The sequence below is a fragment of the Coregonus lavaretus genome, assembly GCF_964263955.1.
Source record: "Coregonus lavaretus genome assembly, chromosome: 17".
NCBI classification, from domain to species: Eukaryota; Metazoa; Chordata; class Actinopteri; order Salmoniformes; family Salmonidae; genus Coregonus; species Coregonus lavaretus.
Window position 1 is genome coordinate 18,267,404 of NC_140004.1, and position 22,000 is coordinate 18,289,403.

At 42.2% G+C, this 22,000-nt stretch overlaps 2 protein-coding genes across 2 annotated transcripts in view; both read right to left on the reverse strand.

Annotated features, from left to right (window-relative positions):
• dtx1 (deltex 1, E3 ubiquitin ligase) overlaps positions 1-5,355 on the reverse strand; it is a 54,897-nt gene extending 49,542 nt beyond the window's left edge. Inside the window, exons 1-3 of the mRNA XM_084180849.1 lie at positions 5,280-5,355; positions 4,910-4,969; positions 3,479-4,144 (exon numbers count right to left, since the gene is read on the reverse strand). Of these exons, the coding sequence (XP_084036975.1) occupies positions 3,479-3,737 (259 nt within the window). The 5' untranslated portion in view covers positions 3,738-4,144; positions 4,910-4,969; positions 5,280-5,355. The remainder of the gene's footprint in view (positions 1-3,478; positions 4,145-4,909; positions 4,970-5,279) is intronic.
• Positions 5,356-9,520: 4,165 nt separating this feature from the next.
• Positions 9,521-21,438, reverse strand: LOC311144477 (coiled-coil domain-containing protein 92-like). The gene is made up of 4 exons (XM_084180501.1): positions 21,256-21,438; positions 17,496-17,669; positions 15,221-15,262; positions 9,521-11,119 (listed from the first exon to the last, which is right to left on the reverse strand). The coding sequence occupies exons 2-4, from the start codon at positions 17,629-17,631 to the stop codon at positions 10,329-10,331; spliced, it is 969 nt and encodes a 322-aa protein (XP_084036627.1). The 5' UTR covers positions 17,632-17,669; positions 21,256-21,438; the 3' UTR covers positions 9,521-10,328.
• Between the last annotated feature and the right edge of the window lie 562 nt (positions 21,439-22,000).

Below are 22,000 nucleotides of genomic sequence, written 5' to 3' on the forward strand. Positions count from 1 at the left end.
TTAGGCTACTATAAATAAATAAAAAGGAAAGAAAAATAAGGAAATTAGTATAAAAAATAGAATATTAACACAAAGAAAAGTGGTTGTTTTGTCTTGTATGAAAGACCGCCAGTGTTTATTGGTTTATTTTGGAGATAAAAAAATTAAAAATACATCCTTTATCTGCTCTTCCCTGATTTCATTTTGCTCCACTTTTTGGTTTGCTTCCTGTCTTTAAGTTTGGTGTGGATTTTATTTTGTTTGCCTCTTCTTGGGCAAATTTAGTGGGTGCTCATGGTGGGTGTCTTTTAGGTCCCAGTAGTTGTTGCTAGTCAACTTTCTCTCAGCCTCATGACAAAATGTGTAGAATAGCAGGAAATTTGCTTTAAAACTGCAACATTTTAAGTCGGTGCCCCAGGGCCCCAAATGCGGTAGTCCAACCATGACCCTGCTGTTTCCAGCTTCTAGCTCCATCCACAGCTGCAGTAGACAGCAGCACCACTGGCATATTAACCATGGTCTTCCACCAGAGGTACAATCTGAGGCCCTGCAGCAGGCTGGTTGATTGTGGTTTTGCGCCTGTCCTTCACACAGCAAACATCCACTGTAAACAAATGTATTGAAAGCCATAAAAAACAGATCCGAGGCCACGGTTTCCCATTCCACCGTTCATGTAAATGGTGGTCATGCATCAATATCACATTGCCTCTCACCAGGGCCCTATATGAAGACAGATCAATAGGACAGCCATAGCTGCAGGAGCCTATCACAGTTTTTAGAAGGTGGAGGAGGGGGGTCAGGGATGGGTGTCCAGGATGCTGTCCGTCAGCACCTGTTGTGACAGTTTTATCCCAGCTGAGGGGGAAGGTAACACGGAGAACAGCAAAATGAGGAGCGATAAACGTCAGGCCCAGGCCCAGCGCCATGGTAATGGCTGACAAACGGTTGGCTGGCTCCTCTCTCTCGCTCTCTCAGCAAACCAGTCTCAGACACATGTGCAGCTCTCTATTCTATCAAAGGACACGACGACAAGGACAGCAGAAATCACCCACAGCACTTCCTTAGGCTTTAGGCAAGTGTGACAGGCAGCCATGCTAAGATACTGCCTCGTCACATTCACACCAGCTAACATGATTTCACCCTGGCTATCAATAGAAGACCAATGACTATGAATCCAACTGAACAATTCATTTCACCTCAAAGTAACATTTGTTTTGTTTTGCCAATCCTCATAAGCTACACAGCATATAGGATAATAATAATGTTTTGCTTATACTGAGTGACAAATGCACCAGCTAGTAAAACTCTATGAGATATCCTTCCCTTTCTCTCCTGCACTCTCTCTGACACGGTGTCATGTTCTATGCCCTGTTAATATAGAAGTCTGGCCATTGGGACATAGAAGGTTCATCAATTAATTAATCACTATGAGACATTCATTGTTCAGGTGAATGAGCCTGCGAGGCTAATTCAGGTGTCAAAGGATTCTCTATAGCTGACACTGAACAGCTTTCTGAGACCTCCCCCGCACGCATGCATCCTCAACACACTGTGGCAGCAGGTACATCTAAAACTCCGAAAAAACTCAGACAGGAACGCTTTGATAATCTTAGGCAAAAACACCTTCATATCTGAGAAGTAAATGTGTCCAAGCAACAGAAGCAACACAGGCAGGCAAATGAACACCTTAGTGGAATACATTTGTAAGCTCAATGACCAAACAACCTATAGGGGGATCAGAAGCCTAGTATGTTTCTGTTGATTCTTGCTGGGATTGTGTCCTTTGGCACCAAGTTTTCTTAGACAAATAATAATAATAAATATATATATATTATGTTTTTAAATTGTTGGACATAAAAGACTGTAAAAACACCAGGAAATCAGCTCCAATTGATTGTAATTTTGGAAATCTGTTCCAAACTATTCCACACATAACAGAGATACACACTGAGTGTACAAAACATTAAGAACACCTTCCTAATATTGAGTTGCGCCCCCCCACTTTTGCCCTCAGAACAGCCTCAATTCGTCGAGGCATTGACTCTACAAGGTGTCGAAAGCGTTCCACAGGGATACTGGCCCATGTTGACTCCAATGCTTCCCACAGTTGTGTCATGTTGGCTGGATGTCTTTTGGGTGGTGGACCATTCTTGATACACATGGGAAACTGTTGAGCGTGAAAAACCCAGCAGCGTTGCAGTTCTTGACACAAACCGGTGCGCCTGGCAGCTACTACCACACCCCATTCAAAGGCACTTAAATATTTTCTTGCCCATTCACCATCTGAACGGCACACATACACAATCCATGTCTCAATTGTCTCAAGGCTTAAAAATCCTTCTTTAACCTGTCTCCTCCCCTTCATATACACTGATTGAAGTGGATTTAACAACTGACATCAATAAGGGATCATAGCTTTCACCTGGATTCACCTGGTCAGTCTATGTCATGGAAAGTGCAGGTGTTCATAATGTTTTGTACACTCAGTGTATGTGAATGTATACAAATGAAAGCAAGGTTTAAATGATTATGTTTTAGTCAAGTATTATATCTGTTTGGGCTTCTTGTGGTCAATTTGCCGTCTACAAATTATTTGTAATTATGTTCCGGCCCCCTGACCATCTGCTCAAGAAAACAATCAGCCCGCGGCTGAATCTAGTTGATGATCACTGATCTATAGGATATCTCTATGCTGTATTTCTAAGGGTATCTCTATTTACTAGATGGAGTCAATGTCGCTTTGCTCATCATAAATGATCATAAATGTTTGATAGGTTTGTACCAGAGAGTGGCAGCACTGTGAGTACTGGTAAGAGGCAAGAAGATGAAGCATGAAAATACAACATCAAAACCAAACATGAAAAATTATTATCTTTCACATTGTTATTTTCTGACAGAAAATATAATTTTTCTGTTTTATGGCGCTGGAGAGAGTGAGGATTACAGCAGTCGCTCACTTGAAATGCTTGGCTGCCTCATTCACAATGACCTTTGGCAAGGTCATGACATTAAAGCTGTGGCGTAGAAGATTAGGTAATGATTAAGGTGGTTACTAAACTTGTTTTTAATCTGATGAGCATTAATGGTCATCTGAGTGCTTCATCTTCTGTTGTAGCAAAGATACCCACCTCAACCTGTGGTTCAGATAGGTCCCAGTACATTTGGATCTCTCGCTCGACTTCCCCAAGGAGTTAAATTAGATTTGTTGTACGGCAAATACAGAAAAAGATGCACATTCTTCAAGGGTGGTTTCCATATTAAGTTGTTGAGCTAGGTTGCAAAGAAAATGAACACCATAATGGAAGGGTCTATTGGCTAAGAATGAACATTTGAATAATATGTACAGCATGCTGTGGCATGAACTGCACCTTTTACATTGTTAATCTATTCTACCATTGAAATTCATAATGGGGAAATACAGTTATATAAATGTCTGTGACCCCACATGCATCACATGATGATGATGATGAACGACACAGGTGTTTTGACTGGTTCTTACCTGTGTCCTGTCTAAACTGGTGCATGGACTGCAGGTCGATGATGTAAGGGGCCAGCTGGGCATCCACCTGTCCAAGGACCACAGTCCCCCGCGCGTCACCCTTCAGTACGTTCTCTATGTGGTGGCACGTTGCCGCGCTGTAGGGCCGCCAGCGCCCATGTTCGTTCAGCCACTCCCACACCACCACCCGGGCCAGGTTCTGAGGAGGGTACCCCAGCCCGTTGACCGACACCAGCACCCCAGAGCCTGGGCGTGCCATTGTCCCACTATGGTAACCGTGGTTCAGCTCCTGCTACTACGGTACAAGAAGACCACTGCTACCCAGCAGGCCACCAGAGATGCCCAAGCATTTGTTCTTCTTTTTTAAAACAACAATTAAAACTTTGATGTCAGCAGTCACTCTGATAGTCCTCAGTCAAATGGTGGTGTTTCCAGGGCACGGGTCCGGTGGAGTCATCTGGTTCACTTTGAAGAAACTCACTGTCATTGACTTGTTCTTTGATCAGCCTCTTTTTGAAATGCCAAAAGCAGCTAAACTCCCTCTTCTTGTGGCTTGATGTGTTTGAAGTGGCAGATGATGTAGATGCTGATGCTGATGAGCCTTGCAGAAGCATACAGCCGGAGAAGTCTCAGAAAACCCAAGCAGATGAACATGGGATATACACTCTAAATCAGACAGGAGACAGGAAAGAATGACAGAAAAAACGGACAGAAAATGCACATTGGTAGGATTTGTCCTGAGCTGACTTTGAAACGAAATCTTACCATGTCTTAACTAAAAGGAAAAATGGCAACAAAAACATTATGATTTAAATACATTCATAGGATACCATCAATATTTGCACCACAGTGTTATTAGCCCATAATAAGCATACTGTTCCAGGAGCCTATACGTTGCATAGCTATTTGTAGGTAGTATGGTGACACAATGCATCTGCTAGCATATCAACAGCAATGTAAGGATAATGGGGGGGTGGGGGGGGGGGGGGGGGGGGTTCGTTTGAGATTTATTTACTAGATCATATTTCTTCATTCTTCATGTGAACGATATTCCTCAACGGTATTCTACAATATTATCGAGGTCTCTTTTTTCGATACAGGTTTTGCATCCTATTCAGCTCTCAAGTGTTTATGTGCTGAATATAATTATATCTTAATCCAACACATACTAGGCTACCGAGATCTTTAAAAAAAAACATATATAAACTATAGCTACGTCCAAGCACAATTCTGGCTGGACTCGATATACCATTGTAATAATAATCGAGGTTTTGTTCTAATCCCGTCGAGTTTGCATTTATTGCCTATCTTGGTCGGCAGACAGACCTGTAGGTTGTGATCGAGGCGAATGTAGCCTATTGCAGATTCATGCAAAACACAGGCGCAAATCAAATCATAGGTTGTGATCTAGTATAATGCAGGACTACTTACAAAAATGTGTCTTCGATTCTTCAGGACAGTAGAGTTATTCAAACCTGTGATATTTCCTCCCTTAAAATTACAAATAAAAATACATTTCAGATGATGAATTGCCTCACAATCAAGCACTTTCCGTTCTATGCATCTCAGTTTATCTGAACTCCGACAGCCTGCTATGGATAAACAATAAAACGCATGCCCCAATTACAATCACCCGAACGTTTGAGGTGCGGAGCCATTCTTGCTATAGGACTGGTCTGGTGGTTTCCCCCTTTGATGTATTAAATGAATTCGCTCATAAACTGAACATGCAAAAATTGTCCAAAATTACGCACAAAGGTCCACGAGCACCTGTGATGCTGACCAAGAAAATATCTATTACCTTGGCTACGCGCGTAATCGCGATGCGTTGTGGAAAAATTACAGGAAGATGTTGCATCGCTGAAGTGAAAATGAGACGACGTTGAACAGTCTATTCTAAAAACAGCAATAGATTGGTAATGTGAATGAACGAAATTAAGTATATTATTTATTCATAAAATAAATAAAAAATCCTTGCATGAAATAGGTCATCTTCAACGCTTTGATTTGAGCGCTTCCTTTGAATTTCCTTAGCCTACATTCGGTAGACCCAAGCAGAGACTGGGAGAAAAGCCTGCAGTGTGTGCATCACAGCACTGGACTGTTGCTCCACAACTCTCAGTAGCATCGGCCTGGAAGATACAAAATATATGAGATAAAATAGTAAGCTATAGAGATAAACCTAACAGAAAGCACCAGTTTCGCGGCAGAGTATACTTCTACACATTACTTTTGTTAAGAACTTCACTTTATCATAGCGAACTTGACTTTATTATATGCTCGCCACTTTGATGGCAGCGGTGGGATTATCTCTGGTCTCCGTTAGCTCCTCTTAACTGCGTGCGCTCTCTCTCGCTCTCTATCGTGTAACCTACTAACGTCTCTGCCAAGAGGTCTGGATCTGTAGGCCTATGTCAGGAGGTTGTGTACTTGCTTTGTAACCCTATGGTTACATGGTTCAAGCTCTTACCTGGCTGTGTCTCCTCAATCACTAGGCCTTTGTTCTATCCCTAAATGCCTCATTTGGTCTTTTAAAATAAATGTTTGGTGTTGCCAGTCTGTACTGATTGTATAGTGACATCTTGTGTCTAGATATGGAAATATAGGCTAGAGGTAAACACTTCCACGAGTAATTCAATTGGATTGGTCCTAAGTAATGCAATATGATTACATTTATTTCACTCATCAAGAATTGTAAATGCAGAGTTTCCCTGTTAAAAAAGGCAGACAATTTCTTCCATCCCATAAGCTGTCTTTCTCCACATCTTTCAACCTTCTTTGATCAAATCAAAATGTATTTGTCACATGCGCTGAATACAACAGGTGTAGACCTTACAGTGAAACGTTTACTTACAAGCCCTTAACCAACAATGCAGTTGTCTTAGGTCAGTTAGGATCACCACTTTATTTTAAGAATGTGAAATGTCAGAATAATAGTAGAGAGAATGATTTATTTCAGCTTTTATTTATTTTATCACATTCCCTGTGGGTCAGAAATTTACATACACTAAATTAGTATTTGGTAGCATTGCCTTTAAATTGTTTAACTTGGGTCAAACGTTCCGGGTAGCCTTCCACAAGCTCCCACAATAAGTTGGGTGAATTTTGGCCCATTCCTCCTGACAGAGCAGGTATAACCGAGTCAGGTTTGTAGGCCTCCTTGCTCACACACGCTTTTTCAGTTCTGCCCACAAATGTTCTATAGGATTGAGGTCAGGGCTTTGTGATGGCCACTCCAATACCTTGACTTAGTTGTCCTTCAGCCATTTTGCCACAACTTTGGAAGTATGCTTGGGGTCATTGTCCATTTGGAAGACCCATTTGCGACCTAGCTTTAACTTCCTGACTGATGTCTTGAGATGCTGCTTCAATATATCCACCTAATTTTATTCCTCATGATGCCATCTATTTTGTGAAGTGCACCAGTGCAGCAAAGCACCCCCACAGAATGATGCTGCCACCCCCTGTGCTTAACGGCTGGGATGGTGTTCTTCGGCTTGCAAGCGTTCCCCTTTTTCCTCCAAACATAACGATTGTCATTATGGCCAAACAGTTCTATTTTTGTTTCATCAGACCAGAGGACATTTCTCCAAGAAGTACAATCTTTGTCCCCATGTGCAGTTGCAAACCGTAGTCTGGCTTTTTTATGGCGGTTTTTGAGCAGTGGCTTCTTCCTTGCTGAACGGCCTTTCAGGTTATGTTGATATAGGACTCGTTTTACTGTGGATATAGATACTTTTGTACCTGTTTTGTACCAGAACTGGGAATGATTTGCACTTTTCGCACCAAAGTACGTTAATCTCTAGGAGACAGAACGCGTCTCCTTCCTGAGCCGTATGACAGCTGCGTGGTCCCATGGTGTTTATACTTGCGTACTATTGTTTGTACAGATGATCATGGTACCTTCAGGCCTTTGGAAATTGCTCCCAAGGATGAACCCGATTTGTGGAGGTCTACAATTTCTTTTCTGAGGTCTTAGCTGATTTTTTTGATTTTCCCATGATGTCAAGCAAAGAGGCACTGAGTTTGAAGTTAGGCCTTGAAATACATCCACAGGTACACCTCCAATTGACACAAATTATGTCAATTAGCCTATCAGAAGCTTCTAAAGCCATGACATCATTTTCTGGAATTTTCCAAGCTGTTTAAAGGCACAGTCAACTTAGTGCATGTAAACTTCTGACCCACTGGAATTGTGATACAGTGAATTATAAGTGAAATAATCTGTCTGTAAACAATTGTTGGAAAAATTACTTGTGTCATGCACAAAGTAGATGTCCTAACCGACTTGTTAACAATACATTTGTGGAGTGGTTGAAAAACAAGTTTTAATGACTCCAACCTAAGTGTATGTAAACCTCCGACTTCAACTGTATACACAGGGGGTACAGGTACCGAGTCAATGTGCGGGGGCACTGGTTAGTCGAGGTAATTGAGGTAATATGTACATGTAGGTAGAGTTATTAAAGCAGTTATTAATGCATAGATAATAAACAGAGAGTAGCAATGCAAACAGTCTGGGTAGCCATTTGATTAGATGTTCAGGAGTCTTATGGCTTGGGGGTAGAAGCTGTTTAGAAGCCTCTTGGACCTAGACTTGGCACTCCGGTACCGCTTTCCGTGCGGAAGCAGAGAGAACAGTCTATGACTAGGGTGGCTGGAGTCTTTGACAATTTTTAGGGCCTTCCTCTGACACCGCCTGGTATAGAGGTCCTGGATGGCAGGAAGCTTGGCCCCAGTGATGTACTGGGCCGTACGCACTACCCTCTGTAGTGCCTTGGTTGCATCACAGCCTCGTATGGCAACTGCTCAGAGGCCGAGCAGTTGCTATACCAGGCAGTGATGCAGTGATGCCATACCAGGCAGTGATGCAACCAGTCAGGATGGTCTTGATGGTGCAGCTGTAGAACCTGAGGATCCATGGCAAATCTTTTCAGTCTCCTTAGGGGGAATAGGTTTTGTCGTGCCCTCTTCATGACTGTTTTAGTCATTACAGACTGTCTTGGTGTGCTTGTACCATGTTAGTTTTTTGGTGATGTGGACACCAAGGAACTTGAAGCTTTCAACCTGCTCCACTACAGCCCGTCGATGAGAATGGGGTGTGCTCGGTCCTCTTCTTTTTCCTGTAGTCCACAATCATCTCCTTTGATACAACATGGAGCCCTTTTCTGCCTAGAAACAATACATAGAATATGTAGTAGATAGACTAGTTGGGCCAGTCCTCTTCTTCATAAATAACCTAGGGATTGAAGTTGTACTGTACAGTATGATCACTTGTTTATTACATCTCTTGCCTCTAGAAGTCACTCATGCTCTGCTTGTCTGTTTCACACATCCATCCTTGGCTCGCCATTGATTGTCTGTGAAAAGATGACCCCTGCTGGCTGTAGAGCAGACTCCTGGAAAGAGGATATTCGAATGAGTGGTAACAGAGTGCATGCATATGTCACGGGCAGAATCTCCCACGACACTGATTTTAGTCGCAGGCAGGGCTACCTCGTCATGAGACCGTGAGCAGACTCACGTCAAGTACACACAGGTGGGATCTGAACCCGTCTCCTGCTTGGGAAAACCAATCTCTTAACCATTAGGCCAAGAGGAAATGTTCTCATGGGCAGAGGGTGACACAGATTTAAAGTAGCAAGCAGGGCTGTCCATGTCTATGGCAAACCTGATGATAGAGTTTGTGGAAACTAGTTGTTTTCATTTAGACATAGAAAGACGATATCCCACACATTATTACCAATAATAGACCAAATCTATATGAATGGACAAATACCTACTTTAGATTACTTGTGCTATTATAATAACAGTACCATGACAGTGTGACAATGTTCGTCTTCTTTTGTTCACACCCTGTTTCAATAGCTGCAAAAAAAACGGTGCTATTAATTACCTGTTTCACATCCTATGTCCACTGGAAGCCTGAAACTTCAAGCAGTTTATGCTTCAGATTCTTCCAAGGTTCTGGTTCCAGGCTTCGCTGACGTGGTGAAAGCCTGTGACAGAGGGTCGATTCTTCCCAACACACACCACATTAGTAACAAAAAGGACTGCTTTATTATATTGTCATATACATAGTCTTCAAGGACCAGTAAGTGTGATGTGAGAAGCATGACAATAAGTGCTTATGCCACTTTTCGATATTTGAGATGTATTTTTCTATATTAAAAGTAAAACATCCAATAAACCAATAAAAACATTTCATCACATATTTACAGATATCATCAAGGACACATAGGTCAGACAGTTGTGTGTACATTATGTCTTAGAAATGCCCATGACGTACCAATTAATTTGTATGATAACTTGCCAATTACCAATTAATTTGTGTGATTTGTTCCTGTTAATGTATTGACATCACAAGATGAAAAACATTCAGGGAGTATTAGTTTAATAAGTTAACTTCTATAACATGTAAGTAGCTGCAGACTTTATATAGCTTGTTGATCTGACTGGACAGTATTGCTGACCAGATGAAGTATGGATAACTTAACTGTAGTAGTAACCTTGACGATGTGTATTGGATTCACCAGGTAAGCAGGCAATAATGCAGATGTTTGGCGGAGAAGTTTATGTGCACGATGTAAGATGGAGTGAGATGAGAGACAATGCAAAAAGGACAGGATGTGTAAGTCACATGGGTTTCAAAACAAAACATTTGGCATGCTTACAGTAGTCCGTTTCTACAAATTAAAAACGTTTTTTGAAGGAGGACCATGAACAAAGTGACATTTTTCTTTTTTGTCTGTTTTCCATTTTACTTTCTTTTGCTCGTTGCAGAATTGCATAAAAAGCAGCCGATTATACAGTAGTTGATGCTCCTTCCCGCTCTTGTTGTGTGTCAGTGTTAAACTGTTCTGTCCGCCCCGGATCGCTTCCTCACCACCTTGTCCCCATTGACCTGGTCCACGGCCAGTATCTCCACCTCTGGCTGAGACGGCGCCAGTGGAGGGGTGTTGTGGTGGATGCGGTGTGCCACGCCCACGTGTGCTCGGTGCTGGCGGTCCCGTGCCGGGCTGTGGCGGGGGCTGGAAGAGCGATCACAGGCGATGGGGGGGATGACGGCTGGCCGGTCTCGTACCATCTGCAGATCAGGCGTGTCTCGAGCTGCCTGCAGAAAGGGGGTGGGATCGGGCATGGCGTCCACCGCCTCCCGTAGGAACATCCTCCTCCCATCAGAACCCAGCCGGTACAGCTCGGTTAACTCAGAGTGCAGCGGCTGAGACAGGCTCTTCTTCATGCGACGGCGAGGGGTCTCAGGGCCAGGCTGCCTGTCCTTGGCTTTGGGAGGGGTGGGCTTGTAGGAGCTCACAGGGCTGACGTTGGGGCTGGCCTCGGAGGAACTGCCTGCCAGGAGCTTTTTCTTGGTGGCGTGGAGCTGAGAGGTGAGGTAGGCGATGGTGCAGCCTCTCTGCTCCAGCTCTCCAGACAGGACAGCCAGTTTGTGGCTCTTCATCTTGAGCTCCTCCAGGTACTTCTTCTCCCTTTCCTTGATGGTGTTCTCCAGGACAGAGATCATGGCATTCTTCTGCTCCAGGTCCCTCAGCAGCTCAGTGTTCTCCTCCTCCTTCACCTTCAGCTGAGCCTCCAGCTCCTCACACTTACTGTGCAGCTCCCTGCAGCGCGCCTCGCTGCTGTCTGCACACACACAAACAAATCACACTGTTAGACCTCTATATGAAGATAAAATATGCACATTCACACAACCATCAGACATCTACACCCTGTTGCAACACACAAAATAGTCACACATACAGTAGCCTACTTCATTTGGATCCACAATAAAACATTGTCCATTCCTCTCAAAATATTCCATCAGGAGTACATACAAGGCTGTTTTGCTATTTGCTCTGGTAGGGCTGCCATCTGCAGTCAACATACTGTAGGCTTGTGTACAGATATAGGATCTTAATTTGATTACCCTGTTGTTGCAGGAAATGTCCTGCACAGCAGGAAATGCAAACTTGTAGTGTATTCAAGGTTTAAAACTGCTTCTAAAGTTTGTAATTTCCATTTAAAAATGTCAGACTTGATTTGCCCCAACTAAATATGTCGCAACCCCTACATAAATGTCAATTAATTATAATCCACAAAATAATTTACATTTCCTGTTGCTGCAGGATTATTTTCCTGCTGTGAGAAACTGGTCAAATTAACATCCTATATATGTACATGTCAGACACTAAAAATAAATACATTCTTGCTTGAAAAATTGCTCTTTGCTAAGAAGCTATGTGTGTTTCTTTTTGACCATTTTAATTTAAAACAATCCCAGTAAGGTAAATAATTGTTACCCAGAAATGATATTGAGATAAAAAACAGCTTAATTGGGCCTAACACACACACACACACACTGCAAATTCCAAATATGGCTACACATACTGTGCATCCAACCCTCCACCCCTCCCACACACACACACACACACAACTTGCGTATAGGTACTTTAACACTAGAACTGCTGGGCCTCGAGGAACCCCCTTCGAGCTAATGAACAGCCAATCTGACTGCAACATTCTAACAGTGAAATCAATACATTTCATATATGCTATCGCAAAAATAATAATTTGGTTGTGTTTATAAAGGTCTTAGGTAACGTTAGAATAGAAAAGCTGTATATTATTTTCATTAGTTTATGTTACTGTAGGCTACATGTAAAAACAAAAAACACCAACATTCAAGTGTTCAATACGTTTTATTCATGGAGTGCCTTTGTTACAACTATGAAACAGAAAGCATGTGTTGGAACGCAGTAACAGCTTCTTTTTATAAAACAGGTTTTTGTAAATGTTTGCAAATGTATACAAAATAAAAAACTGAAAAACCTTATTTACATAAGTATTCAGACTCTTTGCTATGAGACTCGAAATTGAGCTCAGGTGCATCCTGTTTCCATTGCTCATCCTTGAGATGTTTTTACAACTTGATTGGAGACCACCTGTGGTAAATCCAATTATATAAGGTCCCACAGTTGACAGTGCATGTCAGAGAAAAAACCAAGCCATGAGGTCGAAGGAATTGTCCGTAGAGCTCCAAGATAGGATTGTGTCGAGCCACAGATCTGTGGAAAGGTACGAAAACATTTCTGCAGCATTGAAGGTCCCCAAGAACACAGTGGCCTCCATCATTCTTAAATGGAACAACCAAGACTCTTCCTAGAGCTGGCTGCCCGGCCAAACTGAGCAATCGGGGGAGAAGGGCCTTGGTCAGGGAGGTGACCAAGAACCCGATGTTCAATCTGACAGAGCTCCAGAGTTCATCTGTGGAGATGGGAGAACCTTTCAGAAGGACAACCATCTCTGTAGCACTGCACCAAATCAGGCCTTTATGGTAGAGTGGCCAGACGGAAGCCACTCCTCAGTAACAGGCACATGACAGCCCGCTTGGAGTTTGCCAAAAGGCACCTAAAGGACTCTCAGACCATGAGAAACAAGATTCTCTGGTCTGATGAAACCAAGATTAACTATTTGGCCTGAATGCCAAGTGTCACGTTTGGTGGCAGCATCATGCTGTGGGGATGTTGTTCAGCAGCAGAGACTGGGAGACTAGTCAGGATCGAAGGAAAGATGAACGGAACAAAGTACAGAGAGATCCTTGATGAAAACCTGCTCCAGAGCGCTCAGGACCTCAGACTGGGGTGAAGGTTCACCTTCCAACAGGAAACCGACCCTGGGCACACAGCCAAGACAACGTAGAAGTGGGTTCGGGACAAGTCTCTGAATGTCCTTGAGTGGCCCAGCCAGAGCCCAGACTTGAACCCCATCGAATATCTCTGGAGAGACCTGAAAATAGCTGTGCAGCGATGCTCCCCATCCAACCTGACAGAGCTTGAGAGGATCTGCAGAGAGGAATGGGAGAAACTCCCCAAATACAGGTGTGCCAAGCTTGTAGCGTCATACCCAAGAAGACTTGAGGCTGTAATCGCTGCCAAAGGTGCATCAACAAAGTACTGAGTAAAGGGTCTGAATACTTATGTAAATGTCATATTTAAATAAATTAGCAACAATTTCTAACGACCGGTTTTTGCGTTGTCATTATGGGGTATTGTGTGTAGATTGATGAGGGGAAAAAAACTATTTAATTAATTTTAGAATAAGTAACTAAATGTAGAAAAAGTCAAGGGGTCTGAATACTTTCCTAATGCACTGTATTTAGGAAATGTCAAGGAAGGAGGGGGGCATGACTTTAAAAATGGCAGAGTAATACAAAAATTACATTCATGAGCAGTCCAAATGACTACTTTAGTGCTTCTAGTGTAAGTGCATCCACTGGCCATGGATTGAGTCTGTCAGTTGAAGTGAGTGAGTGGGGGAGAGGGATGGTCTACAGAGACTCATCTGCAGTGGGCAGAAAGAGAAAGAAGAGCTCCTGTCTCATATTACAGATCTGGTAGATAGCAAGGGCACAGCACTGCTCTGACCTTCATCATTGCTCTTCCTCCTCCCCTTACCACATCAACACGGCTCCTACCGCGCCTCCCCCTTACCCCATTAGCATTGATCAGGTCGTTGGCTAGGGATGCTACAAAGTATGTGTATCAGCCCACCGTTCTCTGGCTAGTATATAAAGCTATTTCAGCTGCTTAATCAGGACCGTAATGATGTCCTGAAAGGTCAGCGTGAGGGCTTAGTTACGGCTGTTTACTGACAGAGCTTTGGCCTCTGCCCATTGTTAACAGTGTTTCTGTAGTACTGGCTGTATACTGAATATCTAACAACATCACATTGATTGCTATATTTTCTACCCATTCCACAGATCCCCTGTGATTCATGTTCAATTCCTATTTGAGTCTGTCTACTACGTGGTCAAATCCCAGAGTTAGACCTCTGTGGTTCTACTGCATGCCCTTGGTCAGTTCTCCTGTGTATTTAATTTAGACTTCTGTTCGATTCTGTGACATGTCCATGGTAACGTGGGGGGAGGGGCTGTGCTGTGAGCTTGACAGTGAGCTGACAGTGAAAGGAGGACAGTGCCCTGAACAGCAGGGGGTCCCGGCCGCAGCGCACTGCTTCCTGGGTGGGAGAGTGTTACCAGGATACAGCACCAGCCTTATGCTCTCTAACATTCCCAGGGCTAAGACATACAGAGGCCTCTGTTCTGTTCTGCTGCAGAAAGTCTTATTTATAGCTTTGCAGGTTTTAGTACCTGGGCTGTTCATGGGCACTGCCACTGTTTTCAAACAGCAAGTGTGAAGGCAAGCAGAGACTGAACTATATGTTGAGCGATTCTTAGGCTACATCATTTCATTAACAATATAACTGCCAGTACGATAGTTTGCAAAGGCACTGAAAATATATCCATTTAATTTCTAAAGTTTACCAATCAAAGTTAAATCAGTGTCAAAGAGAGTAACTACAAGTGGTAAAACATCAATGGCTACATTCCATGTCTCTGTCTAACAGTGTACTATACTGCCAGTGCTGACATTACTTACACAATGACAGCAGAGTCAAGTCAAAACACAGAGAGAGAGAGAGAGAAAGGGTTCCCACAGAAATACATCTAGAAAAATTGTGAGAAAATTAACTGCCCCTGCCCCAACCCTATTTCCCACTGACTGGATCACACCCCAGTAAAAAAAGTAGTAATCTCTCAATAACTATGCTATTACTATGTAATAATTAAGTATTTAAAAAGTCAGGCCAATTGCTCTAGCCCCGGAATGTGAGGTGTGAAACAGATGCCTGCGTGTGTGTGTACCTGGGGTCACGCAATGAAAGGAAGCTTGTCAAACATCTTACCTGTTGGATTGGAACTTCTCACTGTCAGCTCATATGTCAAGTCTGTGAAAAGAGAAGAGGATCAAATGTCACCGTCAGACTAGGAAGTGACATCTTCAGCTCTGACAGGAGTGATGTGGTGGCATCAAGGAGCATGCTATTCAGAGAGCATGTCTAGCAGCTCTAGTGGAGACCAGGGTTTTTTCTGGATCAAAATGTGGCTTAGGTGGTGGGAATGGCCAGGGCGTGGCAGTAGGTGTGGCCAATGGCACGGTCGCCGACCCAACATTTTTGAGGCCATCCTGTTGGCCACAGAGACAACATTTTGCTTTTAAAGCAAATTTCCTTCAAATCTACACATTTTGCCATGGGGCGGAGAGAAAATGTTGCAGTTTTAAAGCTAATTTCCTGAAATTCTACACATGTTGCCATGACTTATGGCTGAGTGACTCAAATATCAAACATATAAAAAAATCAATGCCTAATTTTTTAGTTTTAGATTCTCCCTGACTGTGTAGCTTTTATTTTGGTGATTGTTAGTTGTCAAATATGACCTTATTTAAAATAATATAGGTCCATTTTATTTTCTACATTGTTTATAGTCATTCAAGTTTACACTGAAAAAGTTTTTCCATCCCGAAAATAATTTTCAAAATGAACCCTTTTCTCTTTAATGGACCCGGCCCTTGCTAGCCACTCTGGTGTGGTACGCTCTGGTTTGTGGCTCAGGGTATCATGCTTCACTTATGGTTAATCTTGTTCACCTTTGCAGAGTTTCTGTTCTGTGATCTAATGTGACTGTGCATGTTGTTCAGGCAGAACTGTAAATGAGTATTCAGCATGTATGACTCAGAATGTAATAGTCTACCAAGTGAGCTTGCAATCCAGGTTTTGAGAATGTTTTCCTTTGGTTGAGCGAGTATGTTTTCATATTCTGTAACAGTATGAAGTCAGGGTTCATACAGTTTTTGAAAGATGGACTTTCCATGACTTCTCCTTGACCAACAATTAGCGGTGTCTCTATCTGCGTATAAAAAAGAATGCGTAATGTTGTATCCCATGTACCTTCTGTCATTGAGCAAGGCACTTAACCCCCCACAAAGTAGAATACCTGTAAGGAAACTGTGTAAAACACATGTGATCAGCCCTCAGTCTGGAGAGCTACTGGGTGTGCAGGCTTTTGATCAAGCCCTGCTCAAACACATCAGAGAGTTTATCAAGGTCCGGTTGAGCAGCTCAATTCTAAAATGTGGTTTGTTAGAGGGGGACCTTAATAAAAACCTCAACACCCATTAGCTCTCCTGAAGGGTGGTTGACCACCAGTGATGTAAAACATTGCAAAATTACAACCAAATACGTTTTATGCCTTTTGAAATAAGTTGCTCATTCAATATATCAAAGATCAAATGGCTATGGTAGGCTACACGTCTTTTCATTCATAAGAAGCAAGCCCACAAATTTTCAGGAAATGTACCTTTTCCAGTTTAGCCATATTTATCTTAGCTACCTTAGAAGTGTTTACTTTGCAGGCTGACTAGCATCTATTGAGTTCCAATGTCCCATACATTGGATGCTCAAATCAACTGGAAGTATCTACAAAACAAGTTTTGAAGCCACATAATCCAAAATAAAGGCTACATCTGATCTTTTTTCCAAACTTGAATGTTCACGATTCACAAATAATTATTTGAGTCGCATGATTTGATTCACTGCAATTGAACCGATTCCCAACTAATACAATGGCGAAGTGAATTGTTTGTTTCATCAAAAATAATTGTATGACCTTTTCGCGAGTGCCGGTGGAAAGTTTTTTGGGACATAACAAAAACATTAATATATGCTAATAATAGCTAAACAGTTAACTAGAGGGTACAATATATGTTTTGAATTGGCTACCTAGTTAATCTGTTCTCTATCATATTTTATAGGCCTACCTGTTGCTGCAATGTCCGACTGTCTCTCTCTCCTTAAGCAACGGCCAACTCGTCTCGCACTATGCAGGTGATGCACGCAAAAGTGTCATTCCGATTCTGGCTGATATGTTGATTTTTATTTGATTGATAAAATATTTAAAAACTCTGCCTAAATAAATTACATTAATATAAATTAATTTCCATTACTTCTCCAAAAATGTTAGGATTTTATCATTTTCCAAAAATGTTCCAGGCCTGGAAAACACCATTTAAAAATTCCATTACTTTTCCAGGATTTTCATGACCGTACGAACCCTGTGAAGTGTATGTATTTAGGTCTAGTGGACCTAGTTCAAGTTCAGTTTGAGGTTCAGCATGTTCACCTGTGCAGTGCTGTTGTAGTCTGCGGATCTCTGCATGGAGACCTTTCAGAGTCTTGGCATGGTCCTGCTGGAGGAAGAGCAGGTTCTTCTGGGCGCTGTGCAGCTGATTCTCCAGGGTACCGTTGGGGGACGCCATGGCAGACAATGCAGCAGACACACACCAGCCCTAGAGGCCTGCAAACACAGATGACAGACAGACATCAAAACAAGAGCCGTACCATCTGGGGTTCAGCGCTTAGCCTAAATGCTCCCCCTTTCACCCATAGACATCTGGGATGTGCTCCAGCTTTACTTTGCCTTTTGTTTTTTTACTTTTGGGGGGAGGCTAACTCAATATATACTGAACAAAAATATAAACGCAACATGCAACAATTTCAAAAAATTTACTGAGTTACAGTTCATAGAAAGAAATCAGTCAATTGAAATATAGTACATTCATTAGGCCCTAATCTATGGATTTCACATGACTGGGCAATTTAACATTAAATTCTCTGGCAACAGCTATGTTGGACATTCCTGCAGTCAGCATGCCAATTGCATGCTCCCTCAAAACTTGCGACATCTGTAGCATTGTGTTGTGTGACAAAACTGCACAATTTAGAGTGGTCTTTAATTGTCCCCAGCACAAGGTGCACCTGTGTAATGATCATGCTGTTTAATCAGCTTCTTGATATGCCACACCTGTTAGGTGGATGGATTATCTTGGCAAAGGAGAAATGCCCACTAACAGGGAAATAAGCTTTCTGTGCATATGGAACATTTCTGGGATTTATTTCATGAAACACGGGACCAACACTTTACATGTTGCGTTTATATTTTTGTTCAGTATACTTAAAAAATTACTCAAACCAAATTAGAACTATGTAGAAATTATAATGAACCTAGTACATTTATACAGTTTCTTGACTGTGTCTAGCTCGCTAATAAATCACCTAAATTAAAGCTACCAGTCAGGGAGTATCGAAAATTCAAAAAACAATGGACAGAGGACTGACTATCTTTTGTACATTTTGACAGTGAGGAAATAACACATTTTCAGTGCAGCCCTCCAAATGCGGCCCTCAGGGCAAAATTTGTTTGACACCCCTGGACTAGCCTAATGCCCAAATATAGTCTGATGACACACAGGATCAATAAAATAGCACAGTATTGAACTCAATATTGTCTTTGGAATGCTACTCAGTCAATACCCTTTTTTATCCTGATAGAATTCGCAATGCAGCCACATTCTATGTTTCTTGCATGGAGAGAAGGGGCACATAGGCTCATACCTTTGTTGCTTACTCTAATTGGCTTACAAACACTGATGTTGAACTATTGATTTTATCATCAGATAGAGAGCAGTCTACGTCTCTTAAGAAGACACCTCAGGGGGAAACAAGTAATCTGCATTTTGTTGGGTTTCTTTGGCCCTTTACCAGCATGTTGCTTAAAATAAACATCAACGCTTTAATGAGACAAGACCCTGGATTAAAAAGACCTCAAATGAATACCAATCCAAATACCATCATAAGAGAACACACATTTCAGAACACATGGTATGGATCTGATTAAATAAATAGGCTAATAGGCCAATGGGTATTTCATAGGCTGAATAGGTCATTATCAACAGGTCATCCAAAAAACTAGGCTACAAAGAACAAACAAACTCTGGCAGGAACTTACTCCACCATTTCACTGCACAAAGTGCATGAGGCAGCTGAGTGTAAGTACAGAATGCTTTCAGAGATCCTGAGAACATTAGTAAACGTCACAGTGACACAGGGTGCGGCATGATGCAGCCAGTCTCCAGCAGCAGGCAGGGTCCGCTCCCCTCCCATCCCTTCCTCCCTGCTTGGACGTCCTTGCATCCAGTGCTCAGCCAGAGACAGCGCCCAGAGGTGAGGTAAGAGACCATCACTCAGTCAGAGAAGAGCAGCCGTCCCATTGTCTCCACCCTCTCCCAGACAACACTACTGGGCTGGGAGTAGAGAGCACATTGATTTTCCCCTCTGAGTGCAGAGAGAGCCTTCCACTGCATACATTAGCAAGCAAGCTTCAATAACACATCTCATAGCTTCTCCCTTACATCATCGGCTTACTAACATTAATCATAAATTGTGTCACCTCTGATGGCTCTCAAAGCATGCTCTTCAGCTATAGGAGTTTTATGTCAAATTCTCTCATTGTGTACAGAAGCAAAGGACACCAGTTGTCCTCCAACACAGCCGAGTAATCACAGAGAGAGCGAGTGACGCGTCATAAAGGGTGCACTCAGAGAGATAATCTATAATAAATGAGTAATCCTGAGTCCTTCCTGTAAATCCTGGATGGCAGACACTCTCACACAGCACAACCCTTTCCTAACATCAGGCTTGGTTCTTGAGAGCTCAGCTGATGTCATAGCACAGTGACAACATTACAGGACCAAATTAAATTATGCTCCTTTTCTAATGATATCACATTGTAATGACATCACCAACAAACAACCCTCCACCCTCTTTCTCCATTTGTAGTGATCTGGTATACTCAGTTATACTCAATTAATGTTGCTTTTGGAGAGAAAATTGAACTCCCCTCCCCTATCTCCTCTCTCCAATGAACTGCAGAAACAAGACAAACTAGCTACCATACTTCGCTAAACAAAGATTAATGCTCCAGACACACCCCCTGTGAAAAAAAGGTTGGGGAGAAGTCTCACACCCTTAACTGAGAAAATCCCTTTAAATTCACCTAACTAGGCTAAGTGCTGTCTCAAATGAGTATACTGAAAATATCATGAAGTCACAGCTTTCCTATGGAGGGTGGGTGTTGAGCAAATGTCTTTGTCTCATGGCTACTTTGTTCGAGTCCATATAATTAACTTTCTATGTGCTTTGGAAGAATCCATTGAGACATTTAGCCTGCATTTCTCTGCTAGAAAATGTGCAGAATTAAAATATATGCACTTGTCAACATAACAGCCAGGTAGCGAGTTGGGTTTGCAGCAATAAGACTGTCTTTGTAGGACTAATTATTCATTACAATGGAAAAGCAAGTCAAACTGACCTTATGCTAGGACAAAATTATTGTAGAATTTTTATTGGTTTCAGCACCTGCATTGCGGACAGCACCCGATCCGACTTTCACACGCAAATCTATTTGACAACAAAGATAGCTAGGCATCGAGCTACCTTAGTTAATTGTTTTATTTGATGTTAACTGTAATTCAGACGTACGATGATCGGTCCGTAACAATTGGTTAAGGCCGCCCTGTTCGTAAACAACATCGTCGTCTTATTACACTCCCAATCCAAATAGCTGAACTAGTAATATCTAGTAGTACTACTACCTCCTAGCTAGTAAATACGATTGTCATTTTGTGTAGCCAACCAACCATCAAGTAAACTAGCTAACGTTAGTAGCTATATTATTGATATGCAGTCACACATGGCATGTCACATTTAGCTACCTAACCAACCAAACTGTTAGCTAACATTAGCTAGCTACGTAAGTTAGCTAACTTTAACGTTAGTAACGAGTGCAGAAGCTAGCGCTACCTAAGATGCTGCATTCGAAGATAATTTCGAAGCTCTTGTATGTTCATTTTAGCATAACAAAACAATGCATGACAAAACAATAAATCATTGCCAATAGTTATGCTCATTTGGCTAGCTTGCTGCTAGCTAGATAACGTTAACGTAACCAGACTCCGAGAGAGGCAGGTGCAATCGATGAGGGGTCCTGCTGTTACCAATGTGGAAAACGGTTTATAAATGTAATAAAATATCGTGATACCTACCTTCAAAAATATTACAATATCGTCTAATATTCTCTAATATATAAATAGTTGCCGTATTTGCTACAGTGGCTAAATCCGTTCAGCCATGTTAAGGCATTGTCGTTGGTGCTGTGGGTCAAACGCTCCTCTTGTCTGCACTAACAGAGGGCTGTGTCAGTTCTCTCGCTCATCTCCCTGAGCTACAACAAAATAAGGCGATGCATCATGGGATACTACTAAAAGTAGTAACAATGTTCAATAAATGGTCTTTGTTTTATTACTTTTAAGTTGACACTCAGAAATAGATGGGAATGCGGGTATGAAAATGCATAAAGAAATCAAAGAAAATGTGATTTTAGTAAACATAACATTTGTAAACCCAGCGGTTGCTATGCATATTGTCAGTATCGAGCTGTATCTATCTAGGGCGTAAGCTATATTGCCATAGAAACAGAACACTGCTTGGTGCGTTCAGTTCTCTTGAATGTTTGCTACGTTGCGGAACGGTTTGTACTGAATGACATGTTTCACCAAAACGTTCTTGTACGTTCTGGAACAGACTTTGAGGTAAATTTGCTCCGATTATGTGTATAAACATAATTGGTTTGCTCCCATTTGGTGGGTGTGGCGACGTGTGGCTTGAAGCGATGAGTGACTTATTTAAAGGGCAGTGGCCATGCTGACAGCGTTCCCCAACCCCTCCCCGTTTTTCAACTGGTCGTTCAGTACAGCACCATTTCAGTTAAATGTTCCATAACGTAAAAAC

Coding starts and splice junctions, on each gene's coding strand:
- LOC311144477 (XM_084180501.1), bottom strand. CDS start 17,631: ATGGCGTCCCCCAACGGTACCCTGGAGAATCAGCTGCACAGCGCCCAG. Junction 15,263..17,495: donor ACTACAACAGCACTGCACAG/GTGAACATGCTG, acceptor CTCTTTTCACAG/ACTTGACATATGAGCTGACA. Junction 11,120..15,220: donor GAGAAGTTCCAATCCAACAG/GTAAGATGTTTG, acceptor GTGTGTGTGCAG/ACAGCAGCGAGGCGCGCTGC.